Here is a 17,410-nt window from a genome sequence, read left to right on the forward strand (position 1 = left end):
ATTACTAAATTAATTTTTAAATATCAATGTACTTTTTAAAATAATCACAGTCTATTAGTGAATCCTCTTTTTTGATTCATATTTACTCTTGAGAATTGAAATTTGATTTGGTGAATCGGTTTCGCAAAAATTATTCACTGATTCGACTCCCTGTATGTAGGCTACTATATGTTCCACTTATGTAAATTAGAGTGTTTTTGTTGTATTTAGTATTAATTTGCCTGTTCAGGTTTGATATCACCCTAATTGAGTTCATTCAATTGTTCATTCATTCAAAATATGTCATTGTTTTTGTGCAGCAAAAATACAGCTCCGATTATAAATATTTTTATTTTATTTATAAGAGCAATTGTCAACATTATAATAGTGTTTCTTCTGCGTATGAGAAAGAATAATTCTACAAGACATGAAAGTTACAGTTGGATTTCCTTTGTTTCTGAAACCACTGATTCTAGGGAAACCTAAGAATTGCTCCATCCCTGGAAGCCAAAACAGGTTCATTGGCGCATAAACCCTGTCTGAAGATATTCTTGAACATTTCAGTGTAATATTTCATTAATTCAAAAGGCGGTGGAATGCTTTTCATTAAATGCAGACAGATGGTTACTAGGTTTTCCCTTAGTGTAAGAGTTGAATATGAACCAAGACGTCATGCTCACCTGTGGCTTTTGGGGCCGCTTTCTTTCAATGAATGCCAATATAAAAACATCAACAAACTGAGTTTTAAATACTTGCGCATATCTTTATGAGCCAAATGATTTACAAGCCTCACGGGATACATGCTTGAAAAATTTTAGAATTTATTCATAGGCCCTTGTAAATAACTAGTCTTATATAAATATAGGCCTACTTTTGATTAATAATGTTAAACAAAGCCTAATATATCAAAAGTCACGTCTATAAATTTTAAAACAGGCTCCAGATGTGCTGAACTTGAGTTAAAATTATTAATAAACATGTTTGATACAATATTACAGACTCAAGGAATGTTATGTTCATTAGTGTGAATGGGAACCCAGTTTTAGCAGTGCAGTTCTGTGCATCCGCCCTATAAACCAGTTTTTAAACTCCAGTCAATCCCTGATTTTACATCAAAGCCTGCAGGCGGATGGCTGAATGTTTTGTTGATCATAAATTATTACTTTGTTTGTTAGTCTACATTCATGGATTGTGTAGGCTATAGGCAGTGGCAACAGGCAAGATGAATATTTCAGCTCAGTGAGAAAGAATTGACTTCTGGGTTAGTTAGAAAATTACATGGACCGGATCCAAACACATAATGCCCTATATAGAGCATGAAACATTCCTCTTTTCTTAAGGATATTTCTTAACGCAAATATCGTGCAGTCTAAAATAAGCCAATTCATTCTGGAATTTAACTGGCAGCATATATGGGCAAAGAAATAAATGCTCGCAACTTTTCACTTGGAGTCACACAGAACACATTTTTGCATTCAACTGTGCTGCTTTTCCCTTGTTTTTCTGCATGCTCCAGTCTAGACAGACATCTTTGATCGTTTTGCTCACTTTTGCAGTTTTGCTGATGACACAGTGTTCTAAATGTTTGAAGTTAGAAGTTAAAAGATGTATATGATATTTCCCCCCAAAATTTAAATGTTCTCACCCTCAATTTCAAACCTGTAGGAGATTCTTTTTTTCTGCTGAACACAAAAGAAGATATTTTGAAGAATGTCGGAAACCAAACAGTTGATGAGCTCCATTTAATCTTAAATGGGGATTAAATGGAGCTCATCAACTGTTTGGTTTCCGACATTCTTCAAAATATCTTCTTTTGTGTTCAGCAGAAAAAAAGAATCTCCTACAGGTTTGAAATTGAGGGTGAGAACATTTAAATTTTGGGGGGAAATATCATATACATCTTTTAACTTTTGTGTTCAGCAGAAGAAAGAAATTATATATGAACTATCAAAATAGATGAGTGTCATACAGAACCTAATACATTGGCTGCTTCGAAAATTGCATACTTCCCTACCATATACTGTAGTAGGCGAAAAACAGTATGTGACAAAAGAAGTATGTCCGAATTTTTACAGTATAAGAGTATGCAAAAAGTACCCAGATGACCTCTTCCGGCGAGATTTTGAAGAGTGCATACGAAGGACACTTTACTATCCCATGTGGCCACGGGAGAGGATTTATAAATGGCAGTGAAGAGACGTAACTGACGAATGTAGTATAGATTACATTCATACTACACACACTCATACTATATAGAACTTACTTTTTTAGCGGTCAGTTACTTACTCAAAATAAGTACCAATGAGTATGTGATTTCGGATGCAGCCATGAGAGGAAATCAATCTTACCTTTCCTTCATCAAAATAAAACAAAACAGTTGTAGATGATTACATTTAAGCTATTTTACAGTATTTCATTGGCATTTATACCATTGTTTAATAAAGTCCCTTTCGGTGAGTCTCATGCAGCACTATAGGCAACTTACTGTAAAACAGACACTGAGCAGAATAAATGCTTGCACTGCTCTGTTCTGCACTCTCTTCTCCTGTCTCTTTCTTCTTCTGTCTTTGCAAGCATCTGTATGTATGTGTGTACATGTGCTATGTGCGTGCACATGTCGGTGTGTGTGCCAGTAGAGAAAATTAAAGGCAGACTTTCCGTGGCAGGCGTCATCCCCAAATTGCACATTTGGTGGGGAATTTGACCTGGCTCGAGATGTGACAATAATATTCATTTCACCATGTATATACCCCGGCACCCTCATTTACACAGTAGAGATAATTCTGAAATAGAAAACCTACCCCAAACTAACACAGGGGGGAAAAAAGAGTGATTGTGAGAGAGAGAGAAAATGATTTCTCCCACTTTTGGAAGATAAAAACCATTGGTAAGCAGATCTAAGCATCGGCTGTTTGGAGAAGATATGATATACTGAGGCTTTAATAAAGATTAATGACCAGATTACTTCCTCCCTGTAAAGTTAAAAGAATAGACTCTTCTATGTAATATAAAGCGAACTGTTACTTAAAGTGTAGGGGGATTCCTAAAACAAAAGCTCTTGATCTTTTCTTTTGATGCTTATGTTTGCTGAGGGTCTCCAGCTGACCTCATACCTTGTATTTCTATCGCTTTTGTCTAGGTAACTTTGATTTCTTTTCCTACACAAGTATGCATTTAAGTCTGAAACAGCATAGCCTTAGTCATCATAATCCTAATGAATGGCTTCCTTACATAGGACCTTTGATGAAGAACTAATCATATGTCTGAATTAACATCTTAAATTATCCTCTCCAGGAATGACCTTTCTTTTAAAACCTGAGGAAATGGTGTGACACAACTTATTTACGTTGTCCTGCGGTTTTAAACGGCACTAGGGAGATTCGGGTGCACGCTGGTTGTTGACCTTTGTGTTTGACTCGGGCGCCGTTGTCACAGCACTGCTTCCTCTCCAGCAGGCCGGCGCCGCTGGGACTTTCTGTCATCTTGGCCCTGCTGGCAAGAGTAATGAAAGCAGGAAGTTATCCAGCTCAAATTAGTGATAGTTTAAACACAGAGGTCAGCCTAAACAGCCCGCTCCACACTTCTTGAATATATCAGCAAATGACAAGGCCTCAGATCCTGTCAGCAAGGTAAAGTGGGAACTTCAGGTTTCATCTTGTTTGAGAAATGCTTTTTCTCTCCATTTTGGTAATATGCTAACATTTTTGTGAGAACAGCAACCTTTATGTAAAAAGGAAGCGTGCTTGTATTAGACTAGGTATCTTGGAATGGATCTTGTAGTTTCCAGTCAAGCTTTCCCAGTGCTGGCGAAGCATAGCATAAATAAATGTTATTTCTAACCACTTCCTTTCAATAAAAGTCTACTCATTCAGTTGAATAGTTTTGCTTCTGGTATAAAAGGGCCAAGTGCATCTGTAATTACGCCACAGGATGGTGCTCATGAGCTTGTCATCTGTCATGTGTTTGTTGAGTCTATGGAGATATTTACATCTGTCAAATAACAGTACATTAACATGCCATTCATAAGATTTGAGAAAAGTATTAATTCTTCATGTGACACCCACTCAATATTTTATCCTTGGACTTAAAGGTAGGGTAGGCAATTTCGGAGAGACTAGCAATAGCGAGCTAGCTTTGAAAGCATAAGATCCCGCCCTCCCTTAGAGCGTCTCCAAAGCCACGCCTCCTTCAGAGCATATTAACACACACAGCAGAGTCTGCAAAGCGTTAAATAACCTCATGTCTCAAAGTCAAGTCAAGTCAAGTCAAGTTTATTTGTATAGCGCTTTTCACAATACAGATTGTATCAAAGCAGCTTCACAGTATTAAATTAAAATAATACAACAAAGTTTTTTTCAAGAGGAATTTATTGATTGATAAAATTATATTAAATATCCCCAAAATATCCCCAACTGAGCAAGCCAAAGGCAACAGTGGCAAGGAACCGAAAAACTCCATCAAGTGACCTAATGGTGTCCTAAAACTCCATCAGGTGACCTAATGGAGAAAAAAAAAAAACCTTGGGAGAACCCAGGCTCAGTCGGGGGCCAGTTCTCCTCTGGCATTTATGAGCTAGAGGCCGGATTGTAGTTTGAACTGTAGGATTATATGAATGCCTGGCTGAAGAGATGCGACTTTAATCTAGTTTTAAACTGGGAGAGCGAGTCTGAGCAACGAACAGTATCAGGAAGACTATTCCAGAGTTTTGGAGCCAAATGTGAAAATGCTCTCCCTCCTTTGGTGGTTCTGGATATCCTGGGTATGACCAAAAGCCTTGAATTTAGTGATCTTAAAGAGCGCGATGGATTATAGGGCGATAGAAGATCCGTTAAATAGACTGGAGCTAAGCCGTTTAGGGCTTTGTAAGTCAGTAGCAATATCTTATAATTAATACGGAGCTTTATAGGTAACCAATGCAGTGATGATAAAATCGGTGTTATATGATCATATTTTCTTGATCTCGTAAGAACTCTAGCGGCGGCATTTTGGACTAACTGTAGCTTGTTTATTGAGGATGCAGGACAACCAGCTAATAAAGCATTACAGTAATCCAGTCTCGAGGTCATGAATGCATGAACTAACTTTTCTGCATCAGACACTGATAGCATATAACGTGGGGTGGTTGTGGCGCAATGGATAAGACACATGCCTTTGGTGTGAGAGACCCGGGTTCGAATCCACTGTGAGACACCAATGTGTCCCTGAGCAAGACACTTAACCCCTAGTTGCTCCAGAGGCGTGCGACCTCTGACATATATAGCAATTGTAAGTCGCTTTGGATAGAAGCGTCAGCTAAATGAATAAATGTAAATGTAAATGTAAACGTAGCTTAGCAATGTTTCTAAGGTGGAAAAAGGCTGTTTTTGTAACATATGAAATATGATTTTCAAAAGACAGGTTGCAATCGAGTATAACACCCAGGTCTTTTACTGTAGAGGATAAAGTAACAGGACATCCTATGATGTTAAAGTTGTATTGTGCGAGGTTTTGTGGGCGGTTTTTCTGCTGTTCATTGACCCCTTCAAGGTCAACTAAATGGTTAACTGTACTCCATTAGGTTTAAAAAAAAATAGTTTTTTAATTTATGCAAAGCCAAGCCACACAGAAGGAAAGACAGATTTTTGCTCTGAAGTAATTTGGCAAGAGGGAAAGATGTTTTGGTCTGCATTTCTTCTCCGTTCCTCACTCCAGAACAGAGAGAGTTGAAAGCTGTCACCAGGCTAGGCCAGGGCTCACATGTGTTTTGCTCTGAGCCATGTAAACCCAAACCCCAATCCACTTCTCCATTGCCCCATTTATAAATAAAAGCCTTTTAACAGCACATATTTTAAATTGTTCAGCTGTTGAGGGAATAGATGTGACTTTTCGTGCCGGGGGAAGCTGAAGTTGATTATATGGTGATGATGATGAAGACAGATGTCACATCAGCCACCAGACTTGTGCGCGCTGGTGGTTTGTTTAAGAGATAGAAATGAAAATACATATTCATCCAAGCCTGAGATGTCCAAATAGCCAGTTAACATCCCCCAAATCTAGAGTATATAATAATTAGCATCCTTTGAAATTGTAGCGACAACCTGTAATTACAGACACAGTAAAAGTGCAGCAAATTAGAAAGCTGCCATGGGGGAGTCACTCTCTCTGATTTCAGCAAGTTTGCGTGAGGTCAAGGTAAAAAAAACAACAACACTAGAACAGAGTGCCAGTAATGTTAAAACATTTTTTTTAATTCTTAATCAATCAAATGAAGCTGAAAATATAACAAATACATGATTATTTAACACAGTTAATAGGCTACCACTTGATGCTGCTTTTATTTTACCTACAACATAGCCTGCTCATATTTTTAATTCACACCAGCAAGCATCAGGTGAGTTGAAAAAAGGTTGTTTTTTTATTCAGAATTGTTGGTCTTTTTCCCAGCATGCACTGGGGCACAATTAATATGCATTGTTTGACCATTGTTTGTCACGTTAATTATTAATTAAGTGTGTATACATTCTAAAAATCGTCTAATCATATATAACACAGGTAACGACTTTTAGTTAAATAACAGTTACTTTACTTAGGCTATCACATATTTCCAAAATAATATTATTTACGTAAAATAACACGAATTACGCTAATGCAAGACAGTAAAACGCGCGTTTATCCTATTCTGTCTTCAGGGGGCGCGCGCATGTCTTTCTCGTGAGGATGGAGGAGATGATAAAAGTATCGGAAATTATCTACTTCCTTTTCTGAAATCGTGCTTATGAGCTCGCGCATTCACGTTTTTCTTTTTTCTTTTCTTTTTTGTTGTCGGAAAAATATCGAAACAAGGAGACCAGAGGGTCTGTATGGGAAAATCTTATTAAAGCCAAAATTATATTTAACGTCCCATTCACTGACAACCGCTATACTCTTCTGGAATTTCGGTCAAACACATGCTGCTTTCGCTGTGTATAAAACATACAATAGGCTACGCTTCAAATGGATATTATATAGCCTTAGTAAACATGCACTACTTTAATGACAAGAAGGCAATGTAGGCCTTGCTGTGAATACCAGTCACAGCAACAATCGTTCTCCTCCGCCATGTTTGAAGTTTAGCCTATGTAGAAAGTTTAAAGTTTCCCCCACCTCGGGAACGTATCAAAACTATCCTCGAGCAAGGAAACTCAATCAATCAGTATTACGATAATTCCGATAGCGCGTGAAGGCAGCATTTGAACTTGAAAAAATCCGTGAAAATTTCTTAACACCGATGTAAACTGCAAGTTAAATATAATCTCTCATCCAGGTAACACAAGGTAAAATAAAATGTTCCAGATTTTAAATAATAACTTGAAATTTAAAGTTCATTTTAAAGCTCTACGAAGTACGAACAGCTCATTTTCATAGTGCAATGTGAACTCAAAGAAAGTAAAACTACACAAGGGAATTTCACCAAGACTTGCACATTAAACATACATTTAAAATGCCAATCAATCCATCTGAAAGGCCAAAGTGCTATGTTTTTTGTCATAAAGATGATTCTATGTTCCCAGCAGGTGGATTGTGGTCAGTGAACTCTGCACGGCAAAAACACATTTCATTCAACTCCGTTCAGCGTCAGAGTATGTCAGCACACAATGCCGCCTTGGCATTCGCTTCTACCGCACACTGTAAACAGCTGGACTGTATTTTGCAAAAGACAAGTAACTTTTAGTTTTGTGCAAACCCCAATCCAAGCTCACATTAATAAACTGGCTGTGGCCACATGTTCTCAGCGCCTTAGCCAATAGCCAGAGGGCTCACATGGAAGGCGGTAGATTTGTTATGGAGCAAAGGAAAAAAGACAAGAAGGGAGATTCAAGAGACGAAAAAGGTCACAGGAAATAAGTAGACGCATACACACACTCAGATATACTCCAAACATCTCCACCTTATCATGCATATATTCCTCACATACGCTTGTTCAGACTCTTCCCCCCCATGCTCACTTTGACTGTCTCCTCTGTAATAGGCTCCAGATGTGGTGCTGAGGGGGTGAGGTGTTTGTATGTCATCTGCTCGGGCGGCTGCGCGTACACCCATCCGAGGGGGATGCTGTCAGCCCTGATGGAGGGGGCCCGGGCCCCAGGCCTGAGGTGGTGGGGCGAGCGGGTCACAGCCTACACACATCTGGAAGCACTTCAGGTCAGCAGGGCCTGGCTGCCTGAAAGGTGAGACGCTTCGACCTGACCTGAGCATCACAGCATGGAGAGTATGCAATAGTCTGGACTGAGAACAAGGCACTTGCATACACACACACACACACACACACACACACATGAGTCATGTCACTAATCAACGCCCGTGGGTGTAAACACGGACCTCAGAAAGCATTTTCAATAGGTCAGGCCGGCAATAATGATGGGAAATAATAACAAGTGAATTTCCCAGAATTTCTAGCGCTTCTAGTCTTGCTCATTGTGAAACTGGGTTTGACTATACTGAATAGCATTTGCGAGTTTCAATATGTGATATCACCAGGTGATTAATAAATAAGTAAATAACATAGAGATATAAAGAATATGTCACGCAATCACTTTTTGCCATTTCAGGTTTTGCTACACTCACATACATTATATTTTAACTGTTAGAACAATGAATGATGATCATTATATAGAAGTACATCGAATATATTGCATTCTTGGTTTATTAAAAAAAATCCCATCAGACTAAATTAACTTGTTTTAGTTGTAATTAAATCTGCAAAATAGGGCAGGGTGCAGACATGCATGTTTTGAGGGATTCTGCAAGCATCTCTTATTTTTCATCACTGATTTGCTTGTATTCATCAACACAGTTTTCTTTTATTCAGTTTGTTTGGTGTTTAAAAAAAAATACAGTTTTGGATTTGTTTTGCTTTATTTGAAGTGCAAAAAAAGAAAAAATGTTGGGCATGTTGTTCTTCTATATAAATACCTCATATATATGAAAATTTTTCTTTGTTTTCCCCATAGAAATAAAGGGGCAACCGGGATTCACTTTCCACCATATTGTGTGACAAACATGCTTGTGGCTGTCTGTTCGTATTATACAGGACAAAACTGGTAGCCGGTCTTAAAACTGAAATGCTCTAAATTTCCCCAAAATGATCACATCGTACAAATGTACTCATGTAAACAAATATTGAGTCTAAAAGATTCAGGGTTAAAGACATTGCAATGATCTGCGTGAGTAAACAACAAAACTGAAATTCATGCTCAAAAAGTTCATCACATTGCACGCCCAGCAAATTAAAAGTATATCAGATCTAGAATCTAATCTGTACTTAACACACCTAGTAACCCGTTCAGTACAGATATTATAATATATATATATATAATATATAAAATAATATAATACACCATAACACTGAATGTAATGAGCTTCTGTTAAAAAAATGATTTAACTTGCAATTAAATTGAAAATAATCAATTGAAACATTTGGGGGTGTTTATTGTGCCTAATCTTCACATGCTGCTACTGCTGCTGCAGCAAAAAACAAAAAAAACAGATTATAAATTCAGTTTGATTTGAAATGCTCTAAAAAGTGGGACATTTTCTTTCTCTGTACATGAGAAATCAACATTTGCTAAAACAAAAAGTCCTGAGATTTCAGGAGTTCAGGCAGGATTAGCACAAAAAGTAATACATAGCTCAGCGGCATTGCATAGTATTGCACAATGCTCAAAAATTATATTGAACAGCACGAATGTGTTGCTTAGTGCATTCCACGGGAAGATTTTACCTGCCAAAAGTTCAAACAGGTAAAAACTATTGTCGGATAAATCCAAAAACACATTATCCTCTCACATAGTATCAGACCCAATTTTAAAGGACATCGACAACCATCAAAATCTATAATACAAACAAAATTCATTTCGGATTATTTATTTTGTAGGGTTGGTGTTTTGACTAACATAAAGCAAGAAATATTACATGCAGATATATTTTTTAAGGTCATGTAGTTACACTGTTGCCTGCAACAGTTTCTCAAATGTGAGCATTTAGCAAAAACAGCACAAAGGTAATGTCTCTTCAACCGCAGGATTCAACACAATAGTATAAGATTTATTGCTTGAAAATGTTTTATTACTATATGGTTTCCAAATATAAGAAGAAAAAATATGATTGATAAAAAAAATCACCTCCAGAAAAACTGAAACATAATTTTGTTAGTGTACTGTGAGCAGATACATAGGTCACCATGGGGAACAGTATTTACCTTAAACAGTGGTGTAATATTCAAGACATTAAAAGATGTAATCCAGCCCCAGTGCTTCCGTTAGCATTGATGGTTTTAAACATCTCATGTCTACTGATTAAACTCCACAAATGTCTCTTTATTCTACTGGATGTAGACATGGAGACATTTTGGGTCACTATATTGCCAAATCTCAGCATTAAACTTCTGGTGTAATTTAAACCATTCAGCGGTGAATAGTGAACAACAGTCCTCCATTGTTTGCCATGAAAGTGTCTTTACTTTCCATCCGATCGACCCAAAATACAGCCAAAAACAAACAAGCAAAGAACAGCTTACAGCATCCAGACGTTCCGTCTGCCACTTCTTACTGATTTAGCGGAGCCGTGCTCGTCGACTTGTTCTCCAAAGAGCAGGCCTTGCGTTGTCTTTACAATCTTCGGATCAGTACAAAATGAGATTGAGTTTCTCAGAAACGTACCTTCATCTGTGATGAAGAAAAAAGCCAAATGAGAGGGACTACAATGCAATTCCATTGGTTTATGAGGGGGTGAAAAGTCATATCCATTCTGCTCTGACACTGCAGGAGGCCAAACTCATCCAGCTCTTCTGAATTCTTCTCTTCTCAACGTCCCTTGCTTCTCTTTGTCCCCCTCATCCCGTCCCTCTTTTCAGGCTTAGTTGACAGTGGGCACTTGGTTGAGGCTGTACTCTTTGGCCTTCAGTCTCAGGTTAGCAATGCTGTTGGCCATGTTCATTCCCTGTGTGGAAGTGGTGTTGGCACAAGTGGGTGGGTAGGTTGCCATGGTGCTGAAAATGAGATATGAGAACGATAGTCAATTTAAATTTTAATATGTTAAATGCATCACAATTTCAACTAGAAATTGATGAGAAATGTGCCTCAAATTTTAAATAAATAAATAAAAAATGGAAAAATTGGACTGTCTTCATGTGAACCCAAAGATAATGCTTAAGATTTCAGTTGAAATGATAAACCATAAATAGAAATTTAAAAAAGTACTTGCATTCTGTGGGCAGCATTTTCTGTGGCACTCGCATTGGCCCTCCCTCCGGCCTTGGGTACCAGCTTAAGAATATATAAATAGTTAACAATTCTTCATAAATACTGCATTAATATGTATGCATTTTATGTGCACAGTAATGCGTCAGGTGTGCGTTGAAATTGTGCAAGCTCGTTTTACTGGCATGGTCGCTGGTCAAATGCGTATCCATGCCAGAAAGAGTTCCCGGTTGAATTGCATATTTCAGCTGCTGGGAAAAAGGTATTTGGCCGGAGTGGCAGGGTTAGTTACTCTATACGGCTTTTAAGAATGAAGATTACTGTAAATCAGAACCATAGTGTAACTAGAGTCACAAAAAATCCTGCCCAATGGACTTTACTTCCTCTGAAAGTCAATTTGTATCCTGTGGCCCAAAGGTCATGAGGGTCACAGGTGGATTTAATATGGTTTGTTTTCAGATTATCACTTCATCTTCGGGGGATCGGCCCACCATCACTTCCAAAAAGAGAGGCGGAAAACGACTCGCTAGCCAATCATTGTGCTACTTTGGACTATTTTACCTACGCAACGCTGCTGGGAAAAGCAAGGAATTGCCATTTTTTCCTTGTTTGCCGACACGGCCCTCCGATTCCACCAAAATTTTGACGAGCTTAAGAATGACATTGTGCAAAAAAATCTAATTTAAACCGTTTGGATAAAGAAAATATGGGCAACTGGAGAAGATGAAGTCACGGCAGGAGAGCAGAAGACACATACAGAGAGGAAATGAAATGAAACCAAAGCGCTCAGATGAGAAGGATTCAGAGGGTTACCTGTACGGGGCTGCGCTCCCCCAGGACAGGTAGTCATTTGGACGGGGTGCGGGACGGGGGACAATAGGCTGCTCCACTGCTGTTACGTCTCCCGAGTAGGATTTGAGAAGTGAAGCGTTCTTACTGGCCAGCATCGCCCGCTCATTACGCCGAAACTTTGCCCGTCTGTTTTGGAACCACACCTATGAGAACACAAGCCGAAATGACACAGTACAGTGGTTACTCCGGATATTTAGTGCACGGCGATGAAAGGCAAATTGCAGAGCAAAGCAGATTCTTAGACTCGACACATAAGTAGTATAATATTTCCCACATCGAAAAAAAAAAAGAAAAAAAAAGGTTAGAACAAAGCTATAAAGTTTCAGATTTTTTTCTATGTTCTCTGGCATTAGATGATTCACTGTTCTGCTTGAGATTGTTACTGACATACAAATATGATTGGCTTAGCTATGATGGGATTCAGAAAATGGAGCGTGAAAATTGATATCAATTAAATCAAAAAAACTTTGAAGTCGTTTTTTCTCAGCCTCAGCCTTGGCGTAACTATATTTTGCCTTTGTAGGACTGCGCTTTTTAAAATTCAGCCTCATCTGCTGGTGCACACATGTACACCTTTTTTGCAGAGGACACATCAGAAGCTTGAAGAATGAGCAAACGCGCTTGTGAAACATGGTTGAAGGCAGAGCGGGGAGCCCAGATCTCGAAGCCTTGGCTGCAGCACCAGGCCTGGTGGAGGCACAGTGTCCGGTTACGCAGCGCCTGAGGAATGAGCTCAAAGTCTCTTTTATCAAAGCATTTCTGTATTGCTCCCTTTCTGGGACACATTAATTGCAGATGTGTTTGTTCTATTTCTTTCCTTTCGTTCTCTTGATCTATAAACGGGAATAATCCCCATCTTTCTACAAAAACAGTCTCATTACAGGAGAATGTGGAGACTGGCTGCGGCCTACAGCATGTGTGCTGAGAGGCAGAGTGATCGGCTGGGGCTTTTTAAATGCCGAACTCTGTCGATGGGGGCGATGACAGTGGAGAAACAACACAAAGCTTCAGTGTTACCATCACGTTTATCTGTAACTGCATCCTTGCTATAACCTTGAATTAGCAACTGGTTAAGGCTTCATTTTTAACCATTTGTTACTTTTGAAGTAGCTTTATTTGCATAAAGCTTCAGTAATTTTTTGTATAAATTCATGTATTTTCTAATCAACCAGCTAATGGACTGCAGTTGATGATTGTGAGGTGTGAAGTTTACCTGAACTCTAGCCTCGGTGAGATTGACCCTGCGCGCCAGGTCCTCTCTAACAAAGGCATCTGGGTAGTGTGTCCGCTCAAACACTCGCTCCAGCGCCTGCAGCTGGCTGCTGTTGAATGTGGTTCTATTCCTCCTTTGTTTCCGCTTCTTCTTTTCTTCTGAGTTTAGCTGCTCATCTGGTAAAACATACACATATGATATAGTTATCGCAGGTGCTGCAGCTTTTAGATAAATGTCCCATCAGCAGGCTTTTAGTTCCCACTATGTAATATTTTGTCATTGACATTTTTATGTTATCTCATATGCTCTTGATTTTGATAGCAGATGATAGCAAGATTATTATAAAATTATAAAAAGTAAAAATAAAATTAGATTTTTCTGGGATTCTTATTAAAGGGATATGAAAGAAAAAGTTAAAACTAAAGTTAAAATATTTTTGTGTGCAAACCAATAAAAAAAATTATATTTACTTTTATTTTTATTTACACGACTTTTGTAGTGTTTTACAGTGGCTTGAAACATAAAATGTAATACTATAAAATTAATTACACTGCAACCAGTGAAGTCATCCGAGTTAATAGACCGATGGACATCACTGTAAAAAATACCTAATGAAAAATATTTTGTAATGAGCCTAGACATTTCTAATGAGACCATAAACCAGAGGCTAATTTAAATTTTACTTTTTTTTGTTGATAAGTTTGAGTTTTTGTCCTTGCTCATGTTTTATCTTCAGTGTGCAGTAAAGGAGAGATTTAGAAAATGACAAATGCCCTTGCTTGCCGTACTTTTACAATCCAGCAATAAATAAATTATAAAAGATGTAAAAAAAAAAGAGCATGTTCAAATAGACATATTTATAAACAAGTTTTAAGAGTCTATTCCCATCCGTGTCCCCACTTTATAGCCAAAAGCACAGAAGTAACTTAGACTCTCATGAGACATAATCATTCAGCTGACAGCACAGACAAACTGCAGTGTTTTTTTTGCACTTCATGACAACAGTAGTTCCCAGATCATAATTTTCCAAAAGGATCACAAGATGAAATTTGACATTTGACCTAGGCATAGCAGGGGGTATAGTCCCTTTAGGCCTGTTGGAAAGATTGTCCAATGCCAGCATTTTATTGGTTAGAATTTCAGATTCACTAGATTGTAAAGGTCAGTTTAATTGCAATTTAAACTTCCTGTTTGTTACATTTAAATGAAAACTCAAGTTGTTTAATGGGGCATGGGCTTGTTATGGGGATTCTAAAAAATGAATCCAAGAGTTTAAGGAAAAACACTAACAAATAATGAATGAGTGAATTAATTATAACAAAACATAGCCTAGGCTACTATATTACATTGTGTTCAAATACCTTGTGCATTTTATTCTGATTTCCCTGTCGGCTATTTGTAATTTCTCAGTATCTTGGAACAGTGCTCATAAGATGACAACAATATGGCCATTTGTTTTAATATAGCCTACATTTCAATAGGAGTTTGATCATATGGGAGCTGATTTCATTAAAATGTTGTTTATAAAAACATAATTGTATGTGCTAACCTGTAAATGATAAACTTATATTCTCAGAGGTTGAAATTCTAGTTGTGTGAATAATGTGTGTGTAATGTTGATTTGTTAAAGAGAACTAACGGATTTATGCTTTTACAAGAGCCGGGTAATAAACGAAAAACTGATGTGTCGAACAATGCAATAATGACGACATTTCATTTTCACTAATTACATTTTTAATTTCGGGATAGAGAGATAAATACAACAGAAACAGTTGTGAAAAAAGTGTTTAGATTGTGCATTTTAAGAACGGCAATTTACAAGCCTACGCGATTAGCTTATATTGTTGCAATAAAAAGAAATAAAAGTAGGCTAATGTAAAAAACAAGAAATAGGGCCTATCCGTAATAGCCTAGCCTACTGATTTTTTACTGAAGTTTATATAATTATCCCCATGTAACCTTATAGGTAGACTAAGTTTGAAAGATAGCAACGGGCCAAAATAAAAATATTTCCATTTCGGCCATGCAGCAAAACACTGAAAACACGATTTATATTAATAGACAGCCTAAGTAATGGAAGTTTGCTATTTGATACTATAATCGCATATGTATGTTCTCCGGATGCAGGATAATGATGACAAATTATAGTGTTTAAATGAACTGAAAAGGTCCAGAAAGTAGATTTAGGATTTTGTCTGGGTTTTTTCCAACGCCCTTTTTATCGTTGCTTGGACCAAGCAAACTAAATAATAACAGCGATCTACCAGTTATTCAGTTCCACTATTTGTTTTTAAAAAACTGAAATTCGTTGCAGATATTCTAATTATTATATAAAGCAAATTATCTTATAAAAGTCAATGTCAATGTTTACTGGGCCATATTTTCATTAATGCATTACGGGCTGGAATGTCAACAATCATAAATTATGTACAAAATGCGTTTACGACCCATAAACTTTTCTCATGCGGAATCCTTTTTTTCTGCTATTATTATTTCTGGACAGAAAATTCGCCTCACCTACACATTTGTTAATGAAAAACTGTGTAGTATAATAGAATTAAAAAGTCAACATAAATTCAATTTAGTCATTAACACAGGGAATCGTCTGACAATAGGGCTGTGTGCGGGTCCTACTCCATATTTACAGAATAAAATAGTCAATAAATCTGACAGTATTTTTTACGCTATATGCAAGTATCCTGTAGTTTATTGTATATTGTGCTGTCTCTGTTCAGTGGTATTGATATATCTACAAAAACACTTGATTTTCTTACGGAACATGAGCAGACACACTTACTCTCCTGCTGTGTTGTATCGCTGCCGCTGGTTAAACCCGGAGATTCCAGCATAGTTCTGCCCGTTTCTCCAACACTTTCATCTGCCTGAGAACCGACCATTTCTCTAGCCTCCTCTAGATCCAACAGGTGGCTCACCGAGAAGTTCTTTTTGGCTTGCAGGTTTTCCAGGTTGGCTGTAATAGGACTCTCCAGTCTGCTGGATATGGTTGCTTGTCTGTCCATTACATGTGCATAGCTAGAAGTCATGACGCAAATACGATACAAGAGAGAAAAAAACTGGGCAAGTGTATTAGGTTAAGCAAGCAGGTCCTCCTCGCATAAATTTGAAGACAAACTCATAAGGAACAGCGCCTCCAAACCGCCTTTGCTCACTATGATAGCTAGCTACCTATAGGAAAGTTGTTCCCACAGGTCCAGGTGGAGCAAAATTACAACCTGGTCTAAAACTTTTTTTAACTTAATTGTAAAGATCACGATGTCTGTTGAATCCGTTCACCCATGTAATCTCTTTCTGCAAAGTAGCCTACTGTTGGTTCAATAAGAAGAAGAAGAAAAAACTCCCCGAGCTCCACGGAGTTGTTGACTGAGCGCCGATCCAGAAATGCTGATGCCTTTCAGATGCATGTGCGTAAAGCGTCGAGAGGAGGCAGGACACTCCGGAGCTGTTGGCTCTCTCCTCTACTCCTCTAATCACTCACACCCACACGCTCTGGCACTTCAAACGCGCGCTCACTGGCATGCAGTGGACTGGATTGTAAATGAAAAATTGAGACCCCTGGGAGAGAAGATGGAGCTGAAAGGCTCTCGTAATTACGTGGCAAAAGACTTTGTGCTGTCTTTGACGTTTAGCAGTAGGCTACCCACCCCTCCCTCCTCCATCACAGCTTCCTTCTTCGAAGGTTAACCCTCCCCAATCTTTGAATTCCTGATATCTGTCACTTATTATCATTTTGCACAACAAAACATGACATAAACAATGTTTAAAGTGAACGGTAAATCAATCGTTCAAATAATGGGATGGTTTAGTTGAATAGCCTATAGCCTGCTTCACCTTTAGTCAGGGCAGGGGTGACACCATTTTTAATTTTGCAAATGAAAACTAGGTTGTCAGGTAAGCTGTTGTACATGGACCATTCACACAGAACGCTTTGAAAACGGAAGACTCAGGGCAATGGAATGGGGTAAAAAAACAATGTAGAGAAGGGTTTATAAAAGTTTAACTTCTTTTAACTTTAGCGCTGTGTTTTTAGAACGCAATGCAACTGCCAAAGACATCTGTCTAGCGTACATTTACATAAAAAACAACATCGACAAAAAGCGTTGGAATTAAAAAACGCGTTCTGCGTTCTTTG

General features: G+C 38.1%; 1 protein-coding gene and 1 long non-coding RNA gene across 3 annotated transcripts; one reads left to right on the forward strand and one right to left on the reverse strand.

Annotated features, from left to right (window-relative positions):
- The first annotated feature begins 7,929 nt into the window (after nt 1–7,929).
- LOC309481950 lies at nt 7,930–9,460 on the forward strand. Its single transcript, XR_014200152.1, has 2 exons — nt 7,930–8,165; nt 8,949–9,460. It is a non-coding gene; the product is annotated as an uncharacterized lncRNA (long non-coding RNA).
- A 385-nt stretch (nt 9,461–9,845) lies between these two features.
- Nucleotides 9,846–16,900, reverse strand: prrx1b (paired related homeobox 1b). Of its 2 annotated transcripts, XM_082147062.1 has the most exons (5): nt 16,058–16,898; nt 13,261–13,436; nt 12,009–12,190; nt 11,200–11,261; nt 9,846–10,984 (listed from the first exon to the last, which is right to left on the reverse strand). In XM_082147062.1, exons 1-5 carry the CDS (start codon nt 16,302–16,304, stop codon nt 10,929–10,931), a joined length of 723 nt encoding a protein of 240 aa, XP_082003188.1. In that variant the 5' UTR covers nt 16,305–16,898; the 3' UTR covers nt 9,846–10,928. The 2 variants fall into 2 exon arrangements, with proteins under 2 accessions (XP_082003188.1, XP_082003187.1); XM_082147061.1 differs by lacking the exon at nt 11,200–11,261 and having other exon boundaries at nt 16,058–16,900.
- Nucleotides 16,901–17,410: the final 510 nt, after the last annotated feature.

This window comes from Leuciscus leuciscus, assembly GCF_965113295.1.
Source record: "Leuciscus leuciscus genome assembly, chromosome: 19".
Taxonomy (NCBI): Eukaryota; Metazoa; Chordata; class Actinopteri; order Cypriniformes; family Leuciscidae; genus Leuciscus; species Leuciscus leuciscus.

Excerpts from the sequence above, each read along its gene's own strand:
- prrx1b (XM_082147061.1), bottom strand. The coding sequence starts at position 16,304 with ATGACTTCTAGCTATGCACATGTAATGGACAGACAAGCAACCATATCC. Across the intron at positions 12,191-13,260 it reads TCACCGAGGCTAGAGTTCAG|GTGTGGTTCCAAAACAGACG; the intron begins GTAAACTTCACA and ends GTGTTCTCATAG. Across the intron at positions 10,985-12,008 it reads GGGAGCGCAGCCCCGTACAG|CACCATGGCAACCTACCCAC; the intron begins GTAACCCTCTGA and ends TCTCATTTTCAG.